Below are 24,167 nucleotides of genomic sequence, written 5' to 3' on the forward strand. Positions count from 1 at the left end.
GATACTAGATAGCACTCGTCAGAGACATGCAATTGATAATACTGTAAACAAAATTCAGATAGAAAGGACTTAAAATATGAATTTTATACTCTATGATAAATAAATATACTACCTCAGATAAATGTGATAACAACTCTAGGAGGCAAGTGTTACTATTATAACTATTTAACAGATAAGGAAATGGTAGCTAATGATACCCAGAACCAGGAATAAGCTTATGATCCAATTATTCCAGAACACAAATGTCTGAGCCTGTCCACCAATTGCTTATTTGGGTGAGACATTTTTACAAATATTTTATCAATTACTTCTGGAAAATGACCCCTTCTTTACTGAAACAGTACTTTTTATTCTTTTTGTGTTTTAATAGAAACTAACCAAAAGAAAACTAGAACTTGCTACATTGCTTTCATGGTGTGAGAAAAACTGTCCTCGTTTAAATTCAGGATTATGAAACTTATTTTTATTTTTATATCATGAGATGTGTCATGCTTAATGTGTCTTGAGTGTTGGAATCTTATTGCAAAAAGACTCTGCTTTCTTCGGCCCACATAACTTTCAGTGCAAGCCAAGTATTTCTACAGTAGATTTGGTTTGTCTAACTCCAGATTTGGTGTCTAACTCCCCAGGCACCATTTACATGCTCAGAGTCGGAAGCAGGACAATGCCCTTTTGTCACAGGCATGTCTTAATTCTGGGATCTTGTGTTCATTTAGGCCTTTTCTCCTCTGCTTCTTTGGTTTCTGAAAGTCACAAGTTGTATGATTGCTCCCAAGTATGTCAGTGCAAGTTCTCTAGGAGGCAGACACCAAGGTGATGTTAGAAGTTAGAGAGATTCATTAAAGTAAATGCTGATGAGAGATAGCAGGGGAGGGAGCAGGAACAGGCAAAGCAAGCTTTCAGGGCATGATGCAGGCCTGGCATCTGTGAGAGTAGGGGTGGGGAGGAAGAAAGGTTGGCTAGGAATAGCTGTAGAGTCTGGTGAAAGTCTCAACTGGCCCAGTGGTAGGAAAACTCAGCTACAATTGTCCATAAAGGAATCTCATGCTGGTCAGAAATATTCACTCCCATGATGTTCAGTCATGGGTTAGGAGCTGTCCAGGAGAGAGTGTGGCTTTGTCTCAAATGTTGCTGCAAATTTTTACTTTACTGTGCCTGGTATCTGTCAACTAACTGCTCTTCTCAGAGGAGAGTCTCTCTTGAGGGAGATCTGAGCCACATAACCTCCATGGTTGCCACATTTCAGCTCTTAGTTAGACTCAGCAGATGCCCTCCTCCTGTAGATTTGGAGAGCAGCTCCTCCATGCTTCCCGTGTAGAACTTTTCCTGAGGAAAAACATTAAAGGGGCCAGTTAGTGGGTTAAGGTTTAGCCCTCATCACGGTAATTGGCATAGGAGCTGCAATGGTGCTCATTATCTCCCTTGTCCACTATTCACCCTAAATTCACCTTACCCTAATAAGTCATTGGGAGTGACAAATGGGAACACTCTTGCTTCTCTCTGCTGCTCCCTGGAACCAAGTATTCTTCCAGTTGGAGACACAATTGCTATATAGAGGTCCTTGATTTGGTGAGCATTCTGTATCCTGCAGGATGCAGACTATTGCCTCTGAACTAGAAATTCAGGTGCATCCTCACCAGGATATTCTGATACTCAACTAGGTCTGCAGTTTCTAGATGATGTGGTATTGATAAAATCCATGGAGCACAGGATAATTAGTCAACTCTGGTATGAAGTGAGTCCCAAAAACAGATGCTATGTTTTGTGGATTCCATAGCTGTTCACAAGGAACTCTGTAATCCCCTAGATAGTGGGGCTGAATGAGGTTCCTGCAGCAGGAAAGGAAAACTCATACCTTGAATATGTGTCTGTTCCTACGAGAACAAACCTCTGGCTATTATAAGATGTAAAAAGTCCTATATAATCAACTTTCACATGTGACAGATTGGTGTCATTAAGGAATAGCTAAAACTTAGGCGTGAACATGTAGGACATTCAGAGGCAGAAGTGGCTACATTGGCCTTGATAAAGCCATGCTATCAGGCCCATGTGAAACCCCCATCTCTGCCACCATGTACACTCTCCATGTGCCCACTATGCTAGTTCTTGGGTGGCTGCTAACAAATGCTGGCTAATGCCAACTGATACTGAATCATTCTATCTACTTGGTTGTGCAGTGCTTCCTCTATAGTAGATGTTGTCTGTGTGAAATTAAAACATTCACCATTGTGCCCACTCATATGTGTGTATCTGCATACCTCTATCCTAGATGTGCTGGTTTGAAACTATTGTGTACAGCAGAAAAGCCACGTTCTTTAACCCTCATTTATTATTGATTCAATGAAGATGTGACCCACCCAAGTGTGGGTGGTAACTTTTGATTAGATGGTTTCCATGGAGATGTATCTCCACCCACTCAAGGTAGGGTTGCTTACTGGAGCCCTTTAAAAGGGAGCCATTTTGGAAAAAGCTTCAGTGCCGACAGAACTCAAACAGCCAGAAATCTTTTAGAGACACAGAAGGAAAACGTCCCTCAGGAAGCCTTATGAAATGAGGAGAGAAAGCATGTGCCTTCCCAGCTGACAGAGGTGTTCTGGATGGTATCAACCTTTCTTGAGTGAAGGTAACCTCTTGTTGGTGCCTTCACTTGGACGTTTTCACAGTCTTCGAACTGTAAATTTCAACTTAATAAATTCCCTTTTTAAAAGCTGTTCCATTTCTGGTATATTCTATTCTGGCAGCTTTAACAAACTAGACTTCCTAGTTTCCAAAGGATCTGTATTAGTTAGGGTTCTCTAGAGAAACAGAATCAACAGGGAACACTCACAAATACAAAATTTATAAAAGTGTCTCATGTGACCATGGGAACACAGAGTCCAAAATCCGCAGGGCAGGCTGTGAAGCCAATGATTCTGATGGATGGTCTGCATGAACTCCACATAAGAGTGGAGTTCATAAGAGAGCCTGTCTCTTCTGAATCCTCCTTAAAAAGCTTCCAGTGATTGAGCATCACTTATTGCAGAAGACACTCCCTTTGGTTGATGACAAATGGAATCAGTTGTGGATGCAGCTGATGTGATCATGATCTAAGTCTATGAAATGTCCTTATTGCAACAGACAGGCCAGCACTTGCCCAATCAGGCAAACAGGTACCACCACTTGGCCAAGTTGACATATGAACCTGACCATGATAGTATCCTTCAGCCATTTTCCTCCAATGTCTTTGAGCACTTGTCCAGCCCATTTGCTACTGACCACGAGTCTATATATATTGTCACTTAAGGCTACACTACTTTAGAAACAAAGAGGATAACCGCCAGATACACTGCTCAAAAGCTTCCAAATTTGGAAAGCCCATCTCTGTCCTTTGAAGCCACCTTTCAGTGTGACTATCTAATTTTGGTTTGCATAATCCTCCAACTGCTCTCATAGGGCTCAATATACAACCATACGTATAATCTGAGGAAGGAATGGTAATGCAATTATGGGGGCACAATGCTATCAAGTCCTTCTTAGGTTTAATCCTGGATGTCCCATTTCTATCTTGAGATAGGCTGCTGCTTGAACCTCCTGAATTGAGGATGTTGAGTCCAAAAGAATCCAACACTTGATGAACATAATTAGACATCTCATCACACAGTTTCCTATAGTCAAATGTTCTATCCCTCCCATACCTGGGTCTGCCTGGGGGAAGTATGGCCTTGGCTAAAATCCCAAAGACTCTGCACTTAGAGACTGCCAACTAACTGCATCCCTCCTGACAAGTTCTCTCCTGAAGAAAGATCTCAGTGGCATACTGCTGTTATACCAAATATTTGTTCCCCTACCTATAAGAGGATTATACATATCCACATATTACCATGTAACTTGCAGTTCTTCCTTGTTGGAAGAGTATACATCCCCACCCCAATGACATCAAGTTTGGATCATGAGACTGGCTTTAACCAAAAAAAAAAAAAGTACATAAATTCAAGCTTATATATCACATCCAAGCAGAAGCTTTAAGAGACATCATGTGGTTCAGTCAGTACTTTTCCCTTTTTGCCATGAGAGCCCCATACCCCAAGAAGGGTTTGGATTCTGGAATAATAGCCACAGATGATGCACAACCAACACAACTAAAATACTATGTAAGTAAGAAATAGACCTTCTTTGTTGTTGTTATTAATCACTAAGAATTGGGAGTTGTTTATTACTGCAGGATAACCTAATACGATTTAATTCATTTTGTATTTTCTTACATGTGATATTTTGCCTGGTCTCTGGCAAGTCTGCTTTGTTCTACTTTCTAGTTTTTGTGTCTTTCTGGCTGTTTCTGACTACCAGACAGCTGTTCATTAATTGCTCTAATTCTTGTTCTTAATGTCTTTGTTATTTCCAAACAAGTGTCTGGATTGGCTACATCAAAAACATCAGGGGGGTGCAAGTTTGTTCAGTGGTAGAATTCTCACCTACCATGTGGGAGACCCAGATTTGATTCCAAGCCTGTGCGCTTCTCCAAAACAAACAAACAAGCAATCAAAGAAAGAAAAAACAAACAAACAAAAACAACAGATGATGCTGCAATAATGGGATCTCGCATGGAAAAAGAATGAAATGTGTCCCTGGGCATATAGCATACAAAAAAAAAAAAAGAATATATTTTCTAAAGTACAAACTCATGGGCTGCAATGATGGAGATTCTAATTCAACAGATATGATTTAGTAATTGTCCTTAGTATGGAAGCTAGGGATCTATATATTTCAAAAACTCCATGGACTCCTCAACCAAATTCAGGAACCAGTTGTATGCTACCTGGTTCTTCCATTTTGAACTGATAATCTTTCTCATTCCTTTTGTTCCCTAATGTTCATTATTGCTTACCTTAGCCTTGACTTGAATAATTGTCTTTATATCCAATTCATTCTTAGTCCCATTCTTTGTCCTGCATTCACAATCTGCTCAAAAACTAAACCTGAATCTGAAACCTGCTATTATCTGATGCATACATTGAATTTTTATTTGGAAGAAGTAGTAGTGTGTTTGTGTCTGCATATGTAAATGTACATGGACGAAAAAAAGCACATAATTAAATGAAATTGTTTTATGCCACAAAAAAGTAATTTTGAAATGAAGAGGCCGCAGAGCTTATTATCTGTCTGCTAAAAGGTACAGATCCTATTTAGGTCAAAAGTATTAGAGAAATTGCTGCGATAATTGTTCCTAGTAACTTCCTCATAAATGCTTGGGTGCATTAACACGTGTGTAAATCTCCCCACTTGACTATGCTACTGGGAATGGGATGACTATCTAAATAAATCTTCAAAGTCCCTTTTGCTCAGTGAAATAGCAATAGAAATAAAAAGAAGTCAAGGGGATTCAACATGATCAAAGATGAAGCTAGGATAAATCAAATATCTCATCTTCCATGAGAAAGATTAAGGCCACCAACATCACAAACTGAAGATAAACCATCCCATATCATCACCAAGCTCATTCCTACACTTCCACCAGCATAGGATTCTGTTTAAAACTCCCATGATTTTTCACATTCCATTCTCATTAAGTAAGCATCTAGTTTATATCTTGATTGATATTCTTTAAAAAAAGCACAGAAAATAAAGCAAATAAGATACCAGATAGAATAAGGATGCTAATTACTATGACTTGAAAATCTCCATTTAACCATCACCTTGATTTCATTCAAGCTCCTGAATATCCTTTGCTCTGTACTGGCCTGGGTTTCCTGCCACCTTTATTTTATTTTGCAAAGACAGCATAGTTGGTGCTTTAATATCCACTGAGGATATTCAGGAAAAAGAAACAAAACAAATATAAAAAGTAGTTTTGATTGAGTGACAAGTTATTATTGGAATTAAAGTTCAGAATCACAATTTCACATCTTTGTTGAATTCTTTCTGGCTTTATTAACCATGGCTGTGCAATTGTAATTGTCATAAGTCCCCAATTGAAGAGGAAAAAAAAAATCTCATTTCCATTTATTGTACCTCCTGGAATATTAAACTTATGACAAACATTATAGTTATATGAAAATTACAGTAAAGATAATTGCAAAACCTTGACAAGAATTCCATCATGTTATGAAGGCAGAGCCGCTTAAAATGAAGTTATTTTAATAAAAATCCTAAATAAACTTACTTGTTTAAATGGTAGACTCAACAAGTTTTCAAACTTCATACACTCAAGGGTATTTTATTTTACCATTTAGACATGTCCAAGAAAATCAGTGAAATATTTTGTCTAAGTTTCTTTTTGTTTTCTCTACTGATGAATGGACTCCATAGATGAGAAATCCTAGAAGAGGCTTCCTTTTCAAAATTGACATTCACACGAATGTATTTTTCTTCAGAAAGAATCAACATATTAAATAGCCTAAGAAAGGACCAAGAAACATTGCTTAGACAGCGAGCTGAACTTAAAACTGAGAGCGAGTTCTTCTATTTTTACTTTTATTACAAATTTCCCTATCTAAAACTAAAGATCTTTGAATTTAGAAACTTCACATACCTTAAATACCTATGACATATTTAGAGTCATCCCAGGATCAGATGACTGATAACAACAAAATGTTGTTATTTTGTGCTGTGAGGCTAACTTGTTAGCAAAAGTAAATTTCTGATGTAACTGTAAGTGTGGAGGACTGATAGAGGTGGGTAATTCCTTCACCAATTTAAAGAAGCATTCTCTTTTCTTTCCTTCCTTTCATTTCTCTGTCTCTCCCTCTTTCTCTCCTTTTCTTTCTCTTTCTTTTTTCTTCTTCTTTTCTTTCTCTCCTCCCTCTTTTCCCCTCTCTCCCTGCCTTCACTACTTTCTCCTTTTTTGCTTTCCTGTGCTTGTTATCAGAACCTTTCTTTCTTATATTTTGCTTTGCTTTGCCCAATATATTAAACCAATGGAAGTGTGGATGATTCGGATGAAATGGGGAAGAAGAATCTCAAGTGCTGAACACTTGGCTTCGGTCATCATGTCAAGAGACAGTCTGAGTCATTGTCACTGAAACCTTGTTTACTCTTTAAATCACTGATGATATTTACTTCCAAGGAAAGAAAAAGTGATTGGACATGAAATGCTATGCAGTATTCTCCCCCCTCTCTGGATACCATTTTGAAAGCATCAAGGTATCTGGAAATAAGTGGAAGGATTTCTGAAGATAATTAAGCCATTTGCACAGCCTTTATTATTTAATACAAAAGTATAAAATGCTTCCACGTGAATTGAAATTGTTGCAGCCGCTTTTTCAAAGGGTGTTCCTTCACCCGTCTAAAGTTAAATGTAAAGATTTCCCCTATTTTTAATATGCTTGCGTCTGTGACTTGTGTATTCTGGCTTCATTTATCCTCACGGAGCTTGCTCTGCTTTCTTTTACAGCATAGGTGGAGAAGTGGGGCGAGGCCACGAAGGAAGTTACGTGGGCAAACATTTCCGCATGGGATTCATGACCATGCCTGCTCCTCAAGACAGGCTTCCCCACCCTTGCTCCAGCGGCTTCTCCGTGAGATCCCAGTCTCTGCACTCGGTCGGGGGCACGGATGACGACAGCAGCGCTGGCTCCCGGAGACAGCCACCACCGAAACCCAAGAGGGACCCTAGCACCAAGCTGAGCACCTCGTCCGAGACAGTCAACAGCACAGCAGTTTGTAAGAGCGGGAAGACCTCCGAGAGGACCGAAGGTAAATGCCCCCGGTCCCCTTCGCTTAGAAGAGTACTTCAGGTGACACGGTCAGGCTGGCTTCCTAAGGAGCATCTGCTTTCCTCACTGGGTCACGTAATCCTGTCTCCATCATCCTGAAGCCTCCCTGAAAACAGGGGGTCCAGGGAAAATGCTATTTAACCATGTGTTGTCAAAAGACACTAGAAGAATGTATTTAATTTTTAGCATCAGATACAAGGAAGAAGGAGATATGTGAGTTTTCTGACTCCTTTAAAGCACCAAACACTAGAAAATTATTTTTTCTGAACATATAGCTGGAATGCATATTCTTATTTTTATTAATAGTTTGTACAATAATAGCAGTTTTATGTGATTGTTAGGGGAATGTTTTAATATAGGAAAATAGGAAGGAGAAAAAATAATTGGAATCTTTAAGAGATAGCCATTTTTAAAAAGCTTGGAATTTTTCCTTCCATGTGAGTTTATGCATATTTGTGTATGTTTTTAGCGCACACACACACACTCAGCAATGAAGTACACAAATCAAATATAGCCTAGCCTTCTTGCAGTCTATGAATACAAATTAGGTCACATTAATACCAGATTTCCCTAGCTTTTCAGTCTGTACTTGAATAAGTAAGATCTCAGCTTTCCTGTGTTTTCCTTGGTGCGCTAATGGTCTCAAGTGTGATTGATACACGTCCATCAGATTGTTGTATATTAGTTGGGAAAGACATCCTCAAGTCTCCCAGTAACGCCACTGACATTACCAGGTCTCCCAGTCTCACCTCACTTTGCCTGTCTCTGGTGTACTACACAGGAAGGTTTCCTGGGTACCAAGTTTCACAGTGGTGTGTGGCAGAGAGGGGAAGCCACATGGGCCTTTCCTCGGAGCTATTTTTCAGCTGAGGTCCCCAGACCCTAATGAAAACTCCTTCCTTTTCTGCCAAATCTTTCCACTGAAGCTTAAACCTAGTCAGTGTGATGAGGAGGCCATGGGAAACTGTCCTTTTGCTATCACCTTTTCTTTTCTACTCTCTCCTATATTGGTGTGTAAGATCCTTCAGCCAATAAAACAAAAGTCTCGTGCATATGGGATTATGAAAATGGATGGCTGGAGGTGGAGCCAATCCATTGCAAATCTCCATTCAAGCTCACTTTTTTCCTATCACATATATATTGAAAAATGCATCACATGTATGTGCATGTGAGAGACCATATATGTAAATAACATGCATGTGTACCCATGTTTACAAAATTGAAATCACAGTTCATATGATTTCGGTTTTGAATTTTAACTTATTCTATTGTAATTATTTTGCAAGGCATTCAATGTTTCTCAAGAAACACCATTTTTAAGGAGAGAAATGTATATCATTTAATCATTATATCTGAATATTTTGGTTGTTCCCTATTTGTTTTGTTATGATGAATGGTTCTGCAATAAATATTTGCATGTGTAGATATGGAAGTATGTATATGTGTAGATACCTTTGTGTTACTTTATTGTTCCTCTGTCTTCTTAGAGTATAATATAAATTTTCTACTCTTTCTCATGATTCAAGGTCATTAGCATGTCCTTCACTTGCAACACATTGATGCTTACAGAGACAATTTAGGTATTTATTAATAATTAATAGTAATAATAAATAGTTTATTTATTAATATGCCAAAGGGCCCTAAATATCTGACTTTTGTAAATTTAAAAATTCTTTTAGGTTTCCTAAGAAATTGATACATGACACCTTTCATTTCATTGTCTATGACCTTGTTTCCAGAAGTTTCTCCTACTTCTACTACCAGGAAACTGCATAATCAACTTATTAGAGTGTTTGCAAAGGAAGGTTATTGATTTAAGACAGTAGTTTTTGAATGATGAAGGCATGAATGCAATGTAGAAAGATTCAAGAAGAAAGGGGAGTAAGAGTAAGAGAACTACTGAAAGGGGAGAGAAGAATAGCAACAGAGAAGGAAAGCAGCCAGGGAAGAATGTGTTTTCTAGCAGTGTAATGCTGCTGGCAAGATTCCTGGAAACAGTGTGAAATATGAACCTCAGAAGATGCCCCCTAGGGTATTTATAGTGAAAGTATGGGGTGGGGGATTGTGATTATTGGTCTGGAGAAGAAAAGTTTGCTTGGCCATTCAATTGTCTTAAAAACAGAACAGTTTACCATTCATTTGGGATGCTTTAGATAACTAAGAGGAGAATTCTCTCACATGCCTTCACCATCTAGGGATTTAGGATTCCGACTGGTTGGCTATCAAACAGAAGACAGCAACCATATAATTTTCATTTTTTTCTGAAGTCAGAGGAGGAGGAAGTGACTAAATTACAGCAACAAAGACTCGAGCTAGACTTGGAAAATGACTTGATAAGCAGCAACATTTGTTAAACATAAAGTCCAGCTCCAACAATGCTCCTCAAAAAGGAGCTGTAAGGACCGATAGAAAGTGCTCGGTTGTAGTGCATCTTGGAGAATGGTCAGTAGATCTGATGAGCTATTAGGGTCTTGTTGCAGAAATGGTAGATTTTGCAGCAGGGTAGTTCCCAGTGACAATCCATTTCCTCTTCAGCGCACTTAATGAAAAGGCAACTGGAAAACTGGACACACTCCAATCCCTTCTACCAAGTTATGACCACAGTGATGACAGGATAAAATCAGGGCTGAGTTCAGAGAATTGAGAAGCAATGCATACATGTATGTGTCTTCAAAGCCCACATTACCTAAGTGTGTAGATTGTTCTTTTGTGAATTTTTCAGTCCTTCATATTCATGAATTAACTGGCATTCATTATACAACATATGTTTTAAAAAAATATTTATAGCTATTGAAATTATAACAAAGATTAGAAGTGACTTTTATAAATCTTAGTCTGTATTTTATTTTTATGTCAAATGCCAGTAAAATAAAAATATTGATTCAGTGGCATTAGAATGATTTCCATGGTAACCAGCTTCTATTTAAATGGAGGATTATGACTTCCCTGTGGATAAAAGTAAAAAGAGGTGGACTTGTAGCAAATCACTTCTCCGAATAGGAAAAAGAAAAACAACAACCCAGCTTAATGATGAATACACACACAAAATCACACACCAAAGAATTAAAAAATTATTTTTAAATATTGTAATTTTTTCACAATAAAGACTGTACATTTATTCTTCTGATTTAAGATCTTCTACAAAAATAACACCTTTGGAAAAAAACATTTATCTAGTGGAAAACATAAACTGGCAAGACATATATTATAAATATTTTACTTGCCTTTTTCTTTCACCTCAGTGTGGTAGCTGTTTATTTTGAGGAAAGACTAAATGAAATAAAGGAAGTTAACCTGAAGAATAAGAGGAGCTTTGAGCTATGCCTCATGTATGATCCAGAAAAAACAGGAACTATGTAATCTCTCTTCAGCCGTTCCCATTCCTTGGGAAAAACACAGACCACTCCTCAATAATGGCATTTTTAGAGGTACTGTATGATGTAGGCAAAAGAGACTGTACTTAGCAATTATAAAAATGTGATTTCATGTGACAGGTGTGTCATACACCAATGCAAGGTGTTGGCATTGGGGTAGCATGTGGGAATCCCGTATTTTATGCATGTTTGTTCTATGGGTCTACAGTGTCTCCAATAAAAAGACGGGGCAGGGGGGAGAGAGGGAGACACTCTATTTAGAATTAAAAAAAAACTGAATCAGCAGGTGAACACTAACTTTGGGCAAGTGATCCAATGTACATGAGACTGTTTATTTACCAGAAAAATGGGATTATTGGGTGCTCAGCCTCCCTCACAGCCACATGATAACCCAGCAGGCTAGTGCCAATGTTGGTATACGGGAAAAAGAAATTGCTCTACAAGTGAAAGTTAATAGAATTTTAAATGTAGTTACCACCCATTTATTTTTACATTTTGTCAAGACCCCCTTCTCTACAAAATGTCAGACTCTCTTCCTGGTTGAATCCAATGTGAATTTTTGGTTTGGTGCAGCATGGATGTTAAAACAAATGGGAGAGGGAAAGAAAAACCATAAGTACACACACTCGACATTAAAAATTTTAGAGTGTGGCCCAAATAAACAGGAAATTGTCCCACAGTTAGAATCTTTCAATAATTTTATAACATGAATATAACATTTAGTATAATGAGGAAAATACTTTTTTTAAGCTTCAATTACTTCTAAACTTTATAGTCTTTTAAAAAGTCTGTGTATTCTTAACTTCCGTTTATTACAAATTCTTCCTTCAAGTCATTTTTCAATCCTCAATTTGAAAAATCATTTCATGGCTACCTCTTCACAAAATGAGGAAATATATTTGAATTTGGATAGTTCTCTTGGTTCCTCATATCTTCTAGAGATATCATATATAGTCATCTTCTGAACCAAGAATTGGAATCCCTGTTCAAATGTTTGGAATCATGCTGTCCCTAAAATTTGAAATGTTTGGTTAAGCCAGAACCTAGTTGAGGTTAAGTTCATTATAATATCACTGCCTTAAAAAAATAAAATCACTGTTTTTGCTTTCTTAATGTTTACAAAAAAGGAATTTAGAGCCTCCAACAATGTTGTTTTCATGCCTCTATTTATTTAACAAATAATCTAAGTGTCTGCATTTTTTGTGCTTGGTGCTGGGAATCCAAGGTGATTAGTACAGAAATGATCCTTTCCCTTCTTGAGCTCCAACCAATTTCATTTCCAACTTTCCAATTAGTCTGTTTTACTTGATCTCAGAGCAAGTGCTGATTTAAAGGAACCGTTTCTAGAAAACAGAAAAGCTGCCATATTTTTCTTCCATATTTAGCTATGGAAGAAATAGTTTTACACCTTTAATACTGTGGTTTTTCCTACAAGAAATAATATTTGTTGTTCTATTGCTGTTTGGGTTGGACAATTGAAAGATGACTGATTCTGATTTTCTACCGATGTAGAAGCAACCTGAGCACATTTAAGGAGTGAGAAAGGGAAGCAAATTGCATGTGCTTATTATCTTGTGGATCTTACAGATTGCCTAGGTCAGACCCCCAGTTTGGGAATTTAAATCTGCGTCAGTCAAGGCCAACTACATAATTGATTTTGATTTCTCAGGTCTGTGATCCTTATAAAGGGGCTTATAAAAATCTGTTTATGGTTGTTTGTTTTACAACACAAACTATAGGCAAAACATAGGCTTTCAAAGCAGACAAACCTTGGTTTGAAATCATCAGTATTGGCAACATTAAATACTCTTTCTTTCGTAGCCTCCATTTCCTCATCTATAAAATGGGAGAAGCAAAACTTACCTTATGGTAGGCAGAATTCTAAGATGGCCTTAAAGCTCTCCCACTCCCTGGCCTACTCTTCCTGTGTAAATCCTATCTGATTTGCCACTTGGCTTGAAGATGGAGGGGGCCATGTAGTAAGGAATGTGGGCAACTTCTAAGGGCAGAGAGGGGCCCCTGGCTGAGAGCCAGCAAGGGCTTGGTCTTTGATGTAAGGATGAATTCAGTCCAAAATAAGAATGAACTCTGAAAAATTTTTTCCCGAGCCTCCAGATGAAGGCTCAGACTAGCTGACACCTTAATTTCAGCCTTGAAGTTACCCTGAGTAGAGAATCCAGGCTTCTGGGTTCTGGCTGTGCCCAGAGTTTTGGCCTACAGAAGTGTGAGTTAATGAAGGAGTGTTGATTTTTAAGCTGTTAATTTTGTGGTAACTTGTTATGCAGACATGGAAAACTGGCCCATAGCACAAAGTTGTTAAGCAGAAAAGAGAGACAAAGTACTTAAGCCAAGCACATAGCTTAGAGCCTGGCATATAGCAGGTACTCAGTAACTGTGCTTCCCTCCTTTTCTCAGTAGTTTGCTGATTTCTTAGATAGTGGAGGGTGGTTAAGACAATGACTGATGGTGGCTTCTCAAATTTCCCTGGCAAGGCCTTAACAATAAATGAGATGATGGAGACTCGGGCAATACAGACACTTTGAGCCTCTTGAGTCACCTGCTTAGCTTTTTCTGAATATGTTTCAATGAAGACTTTGGCTCCTTTTCTGAGGCGGCAGGGGAATTGGGGGGTCTTTCTCACTAACAGTTTCTGTTCCTCTAAAGAGCTCAGCAATAGTTTGTTTGGTGGCTTTTTGAGTGGCTTATCCAGATGACTGCAACTTCACTGTGCCTCTTTTCTGTACACTCTACAGCGTGCTCCCAAAAAAAGGCACATTTCCGCCTCCTCCATCCTCATATGGCCTTCTCTTCATTCTTTGTGTCTATTCTAGATTTTCTCTTTTATGAGGACACCCGTCATATTGGATGAAGGCCCACTCTAGTCCAGTTTTACTTCATTTTATCTAGTCTTCCAAGTCCCTATTTCCAAATAAGGTCACATCCACAAGCACCTGGGGTTTAATATTGAACGCACCATTTTGGGTGGCACAACTCAACCAATGACAGATGGTATGTAGGAGGTTATCATTAAAGGCCCACATTTATGGATTTATCTTCCCAGGTTAACAGAATCAGGGGCTGCTAGGCTTCCTAGTATGTAAAACCTATCTGCCAAACCAGATGTTACTAAGATGGAGAGTGCTTTGTGCATCTAGAGTGTATGATATTTTTCGAAGTGTGTCCAGAGGCCCATGACTGAAACAGAGTCCAAGTCAAATAATCACACGAAACATCTTTCTCTCAGTTCTTTCCAAGGTTGTTGATTATAGTTCAAAGAAATAGCATGCCTTTTTAACGGTCTTGCCCAAAATCTTTCTATTAAGTTTGTGTCTGGCCCACAGGGGCCTTTCCAGCCAAGAAACCAAAGAAAACGCCAGGTACAGACTGAGAAATGAACTTTATTATAGGAATTTACTTACAGGAGGAAAGGGGGAGGTTAATCAGGGAATCACGATGCTGCTCCAAAGGCGGTAGATTCAGAGCTCAGGTGAAAGCACACTGTACTTAGACAGGAATCAACAGGGCCAGTTACAAGGGCCTGAGACAAAAACATGCCATTGAGTATAAGAACATGGATACAGCATGGGGGTCTCATGACCCAAGGGTAGGATTAATTATAGTTTGTGTGCACAGGGGAAGGATTATAGGTTGCTTTGTAGATAACAGTAAGTGTGATAACATCTTACTTACTCCAGGAAGGAATTAGGGTATAGCTTAGCATCCTACGCAGGAAAGGGTCTGGTTCTTACATACGCTAACCATCTGCACAGCCCTCTTCCTATAGGGAGGTTAGCTTAAGCACTAACTGACTCAGGCCATGCAAGCGGCTGTGTGCTTTCAAGTTTTACAAAGATTTAGGGAATGGCTGGGCCCCTGGGTTCCCACAGTCTGGCTTTGGCCTGATTTGTACCAGTGTTGTAGGTTCTTAAGAAGACTTTTTTCCCCATATTGTTGATAAAGATGGATTCTTTCATGAGAGGCCAATAAGCCCACAGTTTCTGAGGGTCAGTTGTGATGAGGGCATTGAATTTGAGGGTGTGGATGGGTATTAGTATTATATTACTACCTAACAAATTATTACAAGTTTGGTTTCACACATTTACTATCTCACAGTTTCTGCAGGTTAGGAGTCTTCTCAGTGTTTTACAAAAGCTGCAGTGGAGGTGCCAGGCAGAACTTGAGTCTCATCGGAGGCCCACAATCAGTTAGGCTCTTGCGATTGCTGGCAGAATTCATTTCCTTGCAGCCAAAGAAACCACAGTGGCTTGCTTTTTAAAGGCTAGTGGGAGAATCTCTCATACTTTGATTCCCTCCCTACAGGGACGGACGGGGTCCTCTTTTAAAAGGCTCACCTGAATAGGTCAGGCCTATCCATGATAAGCTCTTTTTGGACTAACTCAGAGTCACTGATTAGGGACCTCAATTATAATTGCAAAATCCCTTCCTCTTTTCCTTATAACAGTTTTACTCATACGAATGAAATTCTATCATAATCGCTATCTTGCTTGCACTCAAGGTGAGGAGATTAAATAGAATGTAGACACTTGAGAGCAGGAATCTTGAGAGCAGCTTAGAATTCTGCCTATCAGGGTGACACAAGGGAGATCGTGTACATTACTTTCCTAGAAACTATTCAACTTTCTGGTTGGATATTTCAGAAGTAAATAAACTTGTGGAAAGTTAAATAGCAAAGCAAGAGAAAAAACTGTTCAATAAAATAATAGAAATATCACAAGAAAATATCTCAATAATTGCTAAATTAATTTCTTATAACTTTAGCCCTATCTGGAAGACATGAGAAAATAAACTGAACAGCATCATCTTGGTCCAAGAACTGGTAAAGTATAAAGATTCATGTAAAACATGAATTAATACCAAAATCATCCAAATATTAAAACAGTAGTCTGCATATTCTTCAGTCTTTTTTATTTCACTGCCAATTTTCCTAGTCACTTGTCCCTAAAATATTAGAGGGATGAGAGCCAGACAATGCTTGACACCTTGGTATGCTGGAGTTGCTCTCCACGCTTAGGTGTGTGGCTTTCCCCACAGTCCTGGGATTGTAGGGATTGATGTAACTTTCTGACCACTGCCTGCCTGCTCAGTGGCATTGTGATGATAGGTAAATATAAAACTACATGTTCTAAAGTTATATATGAGTCTCCTCAATTGCTACAACTGTGTCAATTTGCAGAAATGAGTAAATTGGCATCAGAAAGTTTATGTCCTTAAATAAAGTAGGCAAGAGGGCAGAATACTAAATGATCTTTCATTGCAGTTTTACTGGTGGTTTTTGTTTTCGACTGACCTCAAACTTGGATCAGGATTTATCTTTTCTTTGGGTTTATAATAAAGCATTAGGCATTAATGTAATAAATTACAAATTGCTAATTACTAAATATTTTGTAAGGAAAATTGAAGGAAAGCATTCATAGCCTATCTTCCCTAACGACTTCTACTTCTTTCACCTCTCTTCACAAAGCCATTGCCTCTCTTTTTCCTCTAAAGACTTCAGTCTGGCTCTATGTCTTGAAGATAACTGAGACCATCATCCTTAAAAGGAACTGTACTTATAAAAATATACTGTGCTTACATAATCATGCTTCTTGGGAGTTAAACTGACTCCATCCCAAACTTTTCAACCACAGTCAGTGTCTCTGAGAGCATTTCAGATAAATACTTTTTTTCCCAGTTCATTACATAACATATATGATACTTTACCAAACATTTAAAATATATCTTTTAAGAAAATTCACTGCATACCTATAATCTCAATTCATAGAACTAATAATAATGAAAAGGAATCTTCCTAATGGGTGAACTCCTGCCAAGGTATGTTAGAAATGGGATTACTAATTTCAGACTACATCCTTTACCCAGTGGTCCCCTTGAGCCAAGATCTTTTATCTCTCCTTTCTAGTTCAACTGGTCTCTAAAATCCTTCTGCTCTTGCTTCCTTTACTGCCTCGAGTCTCATTTGTTTCAGACCCACAGGTTATTGCTATCAGATTCTTCCCTCAGCATGCCACTGAATCTAATCTCATCAAGACCATCAATGACCTCTTGGTTCCTATTCTTCTACCCATATCCTTTGCTAATTCACTTTATCATTTTAGACTATCAACAACTCCTGTATTTCTGAAATGCAAGGTCCTTTGCATTCCATGCACGGCTTTCCATTGGTGTACTTCCTCTGACTACTCTCTAAGTCTTCTTTGACGGCATCTCTTCTTCTGCATGATTCTCAAATGAATATGTCTCTGGACTCTGTCCTTTGCTCTCTTACCTTCTTGTTTTAATATGTGTTGAATAAATAAATTCTATATGTTTTCCAAATTTCTGATTGAATATCTGGACCCAGGTATATCAGTAGACATCACAGAGTCTTCAAACTCAATATATCAACAATGAAACAATCCTCCATGTTTCCTATCTTGATACTCAAGTTAGAAAGGTGAGATCCTTAACAGAGTGTTCTCCTTACCCCGCACCTAGCATCTAATCAATTATCAAGTCTAACTAAGTTTGCTCCTCTAGCCACTATCTTATTCACCATTTACCTGATAGAAAACCACAATTCCTTAGTATGATCTTCATCACCTAACCCTGCCTGATCGCAGAGCCACATCTTTTACCTCTTACATGCTTCCCAATAATCCTGAACTATGTAATTTTCTCTGAACAAACCAAGTTTGTTCTTACCACTGTGCCTCTGCATGTGCAATTTCCTCTTTCTGGAATGTCTTAGCCAAATCAGCCACTAAGGCAAATTTCCATTTCAAGGTCCCAGATCAAATGTTACCTTCTCTATGATAACTTACTTAAACATATTTTCATGTGACTTTACAGTAACTTGTGTATAATCCCATTAATCTTTTTATATTTTATTACGTTTTTAAATCCTAATGAGATTAACATTCCTTAAAAACATGCACCTTGTCCTTTTGTCTTTTACCCTCAGTGCCTAACACAGAATAAAATTTACTAGATAATGTTAAATGGGAAATTCTTGAATAACATGCTATTTCATAAATTTCTCTTCCAGGGGACTAATTCCTACGAAAAGTGTTAATGCCCTTTCTGACATGTTTAATGTAGATTCGGAAAGAAATTAAGGCATTTTGGAGAGCTTAGAAGCAAAGCGGCATGATTCATGACCCTCAAAGAGCATATGCATTGTCCCTCCATTAATCACTTCAGTTCTTGTTTTGTTTACAATGCAATAACCATTCAGAATGATTTAAAAGATGAGATAGTTCTGCTTGATTTTAGATGTATCCTTATCATTGATTTCTTCCATTGTTTTGCATTTCAAAATCCTGGTAGGTACACAAATTAATTTGGAGAGTTAGCAAAGCATACTGTTGACAGGTTGCAATGTGTTATTGGCATCATGTACTTTTTAGTTTATACTTATTTTATAAATCAAAGAATCCTCAGCATGTGCCATTCAGATAAAAAAAAAGCTTCTAAATTAAAATGCAGAAGATATTTGGGCTTTCTTTCCCTCTCAAATAATTTTGGAAGTTACTTTAAATCTTTCTTTTGCTGACATAGCTCAGGGTTTCCTTTGGCCATCTCTGTCACCTTCTCAAGGCCAAGTATATTCTTATACATTAATTCTGGTTTTTCATTCATGGACACATCCAGGTTCTGAGCATTTCTTCACCTTTATTTGAGAAAAGTGTGTATAGTCACTGTTTAATGCAGAGTGACTGCATGTTTGCATAGATCTTGCCTTTAATTGATCTTAATGATGCATGCACCAATTGCAGACAGAGTGCTTTGATTTTATGACTTTATGTCTGTACCGAGAGATTCATTCCATAATATGAGTTTCTTTCTATAATTTTTCCTGTTAAGTGGGAGGGCAGTGATTTAAATATAAGCTGTTTTTAAAATTAATATGTATTAAATTAAGTTGACTACATGAAGTGAAAATGGGAACACATCACCCTTTGGAAATCAGTGCTGATTGACCACTTCATCTAACCAGAACAGATCAAAACTAAGAACAATAAAAAGGGCTTAAAGAAGCCAAACTCCTTCTCCTTGCACTAAGGCTAGTGACTTTTACTGTCAATCATAGCCTTTTTAAAAAGATGTTTTTCTAAACTTAGTATACATTTGTTTTCAAGTCTCTAACCCTATAGCATATTGGAAGTAATGAATAAGCATGGGAGAAGGTACAGCAAGGAATCCCACCAAATACTAATGGAAAAGGCACCAAACTTAAAGAATTTACATGTTATCATCAAGTCAATCAAGTGAAAGAACACTACCTACAATATCTTAATTATAATCATCCCAGATTGCTTTCAGTGTTTGTAATGGTGCCTCTACAGGTTTCATTAGCCAGTAAATATTTATTGTATATTTATTTATTATATAATAATATTATAATAATATTTATTATTTAGTAATAATATAATATTTAATATTTATTATAGCCAGGCACTATGCTAGGTAATGGAGATAAGCACTATGCTAGGTAATGGAAATAGAACAATGAACAAGAAAGATACATGCTCTCCCCTAAAAGATATGACAACCCATTAAGCACCACTCACAATTAAACAAGCAGTAAGAATGACATGGGATCAATGCTTTCATAGGGAAGTACAGATTGCATTGAAATTACAGATCAAGGACACCTATCTCAAACTAGAAAAGTCAGGGATGGCTTCTCAGAGAAAGTGACTTATGCTGTTAAAAGCAGGTATGCAATACAGTCTAGAAATATTTCTTATGAAAATGATTAAAGTGCAAAAGTAAATTGCTATTAAATAAGAATGCTCTTATCTCTCCCAAAATGTGGCAAACCACCTGAATCTATCCTTATATTTCCAAGTAACCAAAGTTCCACTCTTCATATGTACTCTTTATTTGAGGAGTGCAGATGTTTATTTTATATCATATAGTCTTCATCTGGATGAGATGTGAAGGGCTGAGTTATCTTTAAAAGAAAGCTGAGACTACATAGAGATGAAATTCAAATAAGAGATATGCCCATGCAATAAATAGATCATGCACCCATATGCTAAATTGTAAAAAGAGAAATTAAAATTAAACTGTGTCTTTTTATATATTTTCGTTTCATTTCCGTTCCCTAAGTATACTTGGCTAATTTGACCGTGAATATTTGCATGAGCTGAAAGCTTTGAAAAGGGAAAAAAAATAAAACAAAAGAAAATGTCTGTTCTAACTATTAGATCAAAGAAATCAAAATTGCTCCTTAGCTGGCATGTTCTCTTATGTTTCTAATCAAAATTTATACCTCATTGTCTGTGAAAATATTTGTTTTAGCAACATGTGCAAAACCCTTGAATAGTGAATACAAGTAAATTAACTATAAAATTAATTTCCATATAAAAAAACTGAGTAAGAAGTAGATGATTCGTTTAAAATAGCTAAGTGAATTTGGAGGTATTGAGACAACATTCTTATACAGTGGCAGAGGCAAGTCTTGTGTCTTAAGAGCTGCACATATAGTGATAAGAGGCTTCAGCAATTTATAATATAGGAAAGTAAAAGGATTAATATCTCCTTCAGTTTCAAAGTCTATGGAAATGCTGATTGTAGCCACTGAAAACAACTTAAATTCCATCATTATGAGCTGATGTATTCATTCTGCAGAGAGGCAGCTGATTATGATCAGTTTGATTATTCCTGCAACAAATATTTATTTATTGCCTACTATGTGCCAGGCTCTGTTCTAGGAATTGGAGATACATTCATGAGCAAACCAAAAAGATCTTTACCTTCAAGTAGTAAGCAGGAGTGTTTGATAAATGATAAATATAATAACCTATAAAGTGGCTAATATCTTTGTTTTGATTTGCTAAAGCTGTGGGAATGAAATATACCAGAAATAGGTTGGCTTTTAACAATGGGGATTTATTAACTTACAAAGTACAGTTCTTAGGCTGTGAAAAAAGTCCCAATTAAAGTATCAACAAGATGATACCCAGACTCTGAAGAAAAGCCACTGGCACCTGGGACACCTCTGTCACATGGGAAGGCACATGGCTCGTATCTGCTGGTTGCTTTCCGCTTCCTGTGGCTTTCTCTCTGAGCTTCTGTTAGTCCTCTCTTAGCATCTCCAGGGCTTTTCTCCATCTGTAAGCTCTCTCTCTGGGTATTTCTCTCTGAACTATCACTACATTTTCTGCCTTTTATCCTCTTATAAAGGACTCCAGTAAAGGCCCACCTTGAACTGGGTGGGTCATATCTCAATGGAAACAACCTAATCAAAAGGTACCACCCACAATAGGTCTGTACCCACAAGAATAGATTAAAAGAACATGGCTTTTCCTGGGGTACATAACAACTTCAAGTCCCCACAATGTTGAAGATGGCAAATGTTATGGAAGAAGAAACATCCAGAGCAGATAAAAAGATGTAGGAGGCTGAGGTAGTTGCAATTTTAAGGAGAGGAGACAAGAAAGATTTCTTCCTTCCTGATATTTGAGTTAACACACATACACACACACGCAAATACACACACAGAGAAGGAAAGAGAGAAAGAGAGATGCACCATAGCACTCTATAGAGACTAACACTCATTAAATGTTTGCTGTTGATTACATTTACATTTTTTTCATGCAATCTGCAAGGTTGCAAGCCAGGAATGAATTTCAATAAAAGATCTAGAGATGTTTATATTATAAACATTAACAGCTAGAGCTATTTTAGCAATAAATAAATGCGAAAGGTTTTATTTAACCTTCATATTTCCTAAACACAAATCTCATACAGAACTTGCCTGAGAGAAAGACCACCTTCTAGAGCAATCCCCAAAGCCTCCCCAGTCTGGCCCCTGCTGACCTGCCCAGACTTCCTCCTGCCTGCTACAGTGTGGAGCTGTGTTTGAACCCTAAGCTGTTCCCTCCTGCCCTGCAAAGGCAGCCCATTCCTGTCCCATGCCATTGCTGTGTTGAGAATGCTGCCAATTTCCCTCTGGTCCTTGTTTCATTGAAGAATTTCTCTTATCCTTCACATTCAAGACCCACTACCAATTTGGGTGAAGACTTACCTAGAAAATACTTCTATTTTGTGTTTCTGGAGGTAAGCACTCTTTTTTATGTGTTGTATTCTGTGGTGGCATGTTGTTACCCTTGGCATGACAATTTTTTTTTTTTTTTGTATGGTGATTTCCTTTAAGCTGTAAATTCATAAGGTTCATACTCTTCATTACATCTGTACTCTATTGACTGAAGCACACTATGTTGAAAAAACATAGAGTGAAATGTTTATTTATTTGGAAAGAAGTTTCAGAGATTAGTGTTAAATCTACTAATTAGAGATATTTTTTATCTGGTTGAGATAGTTCTAACAAACTATTTGTCAACCTTACCTATCAACTTGGATCTGTTACTAGTAATACCTCACTGGAATATCAATTGAATGGAGGAGACATATTCTTTGCAATGCTTGCTGTTATTTGAGGCTTTCTCCCACCCATAAAGTACAATAAAAGCCACATTTCATTAATCTTTTTTAAAAATATGAAGCACAGTTATTTCCCCCTAGTTCTTGCACTTCCAGAGACCCACACACTAAATTTGTCAAACTTTTTAGGATCCTAAATATCTAGCACTTTCTGAGTGAAATAGGACCTATGAAATATGCATGTACTTTCCTTAATACTCAAATTTTCATCGAGCGTTAGTGCTTAAAATAAAAATGTCTGTGTATTAAGCAATCTACCCTACTATCCAATTACATAATGTTCATGTGTCTCCAGAGACTGTGAGGTCCCCTGAGGATGTCAAGTTTTCTCCAACTCTAAAATTACACTAGATAAGAGCAAAATAAGAATGCAGAGAGAAAGAAATAAAGTGGGTTTTATAGCCTCTGTAGAAACATTGAGCAGGAAATTAACTTGAAGATAACTTATGAGAAACCCAGCGGCAGGGCTGTACTGACTGTTCTCACTGCTTGCAGCCAAATCCTAGGGAAGCAGATTCTCCCTGTAACCCAGTTGATTTGGATTAAAGTGTGTAGTAGATTAGAGTACAGAGTATGCCAGTTGGGGAGGCAGGAGGGAGACTAACATGGGCTTTAAAATATATAAAGCAAATTGATTATTAGATAGAAAGCAAGTTAATTATCAAATTTGAAGGACATTGTGCAACTATTATGTTCCACAGAATGAGCAGAAATGTATCAAATTGATGCAAATGTATACATGTGTGATACTTTCAAAGAAGTTTTTAGAGTGTTTTAAAAAAATAACTTTAAAAAAGAGGGCCCACAACTTGACAAGAAAAGTTTCTTCCTTAGGAAATGCTTTTAAAAAGTTATTTTAACCCTGAAAATGCTTTATCCTAAGAGATAATTTTGAATTAAATTGCTTGGTTACCTTTAAGTTGAATTTTTAAAATCTGCATCATAGGCATTTGTTGCTTCATTTCCTATGCAATTTTGCCTCATTTGCCCTATTTGATGGAAGCTTGTCCAAATTCCCCTCACATTTTCCAAACTTCCCTACTTGCTTCATACATTGGTGAGTCTGATATTTAAACACAGAAGATGTAATACAGGGTATGGATTCAACAGAAATTGAAGGACTGGAAAAGCAGAAAGAGAATCCAGAAGTTATCTGGAAGTAGCTCCTGCAGGAAGCAGCCACTGTCCTTAGGGAGCAAAGGGAAAAGGCCAGAGTTAATAAAACCAAGAAGCCTGGAGGAAGGGAGGGCCCTGCAGATCCAAGGCTCTGGGGAGGGGGCACTGCCTGCTTGGTGCTGATGTCTCTGAGCACGGTGAGTGCTGGGAGAAACTGGAAGCCAGAAGCAGATGCCACCTGTATGATGGAAGACAGGTAGCAAAACCAGAAGGAACAGCCCCTTCTTCCTCCTCCAGGCAGTCAGCTTTCTTCAAATACCTCCTCTTAGAAGAATTAAACGGAAGCTCCTGTCAAAGAATAATAAACAGCATCCAGGTCACAGTATCGAGAGCTGAACGTGGACGGGTGGGATGGGAGCCGAGAGGCAGAATCTTAACGAACTGCACAGTATCTCATTACTGTCTCCGTCATCTGCTTCTTCAGTGGTTTAAAATGGGAGGGAGAAAGGTGAGCACAGCCAGTGGAAGGTGACTT

At 37.8% G+C, this 24,167-nt stretch overlaps 1 protein-coding gene across 1 annotated transcript in view; it reads left to right on the top strand.

Moving 5' to 3' along the window:
* The window catches only part of NYAP2 (neuronal tyrosine-phosphorylated phosphoinositide-3-kinase adaptor 2), a 214,668-nt gene that overhangs the window by 61,597 nt on the left and 128,904 nt on the right, over positions 1–24,167 (top strand). The window contains exon 4 of the mRNA XM_077151801.1: positions 7,370–7,671. Coding sequence (XP_077007916.1) covers positions 7,370–7,671 — 302 coding nt within the window. The remainder of the gene's footprint in view (positions 1–7,369; positions 7,672–24,167) is intronic.

Source organism: Tamandua tetradactyla, chromosome 3, assembly GCF_023851605.1.
Source record: "Tamandua tetradactyla isolate mTamTet1 chromosome 3, mTamTet1.pri, whole genome shotgun sequence".
NCBI lineage: Eukaryota > Metazoa > Chordata > Mammalia > Pilosa > Myrmecophagidae > Tamandua > Tamandua tetradactyla.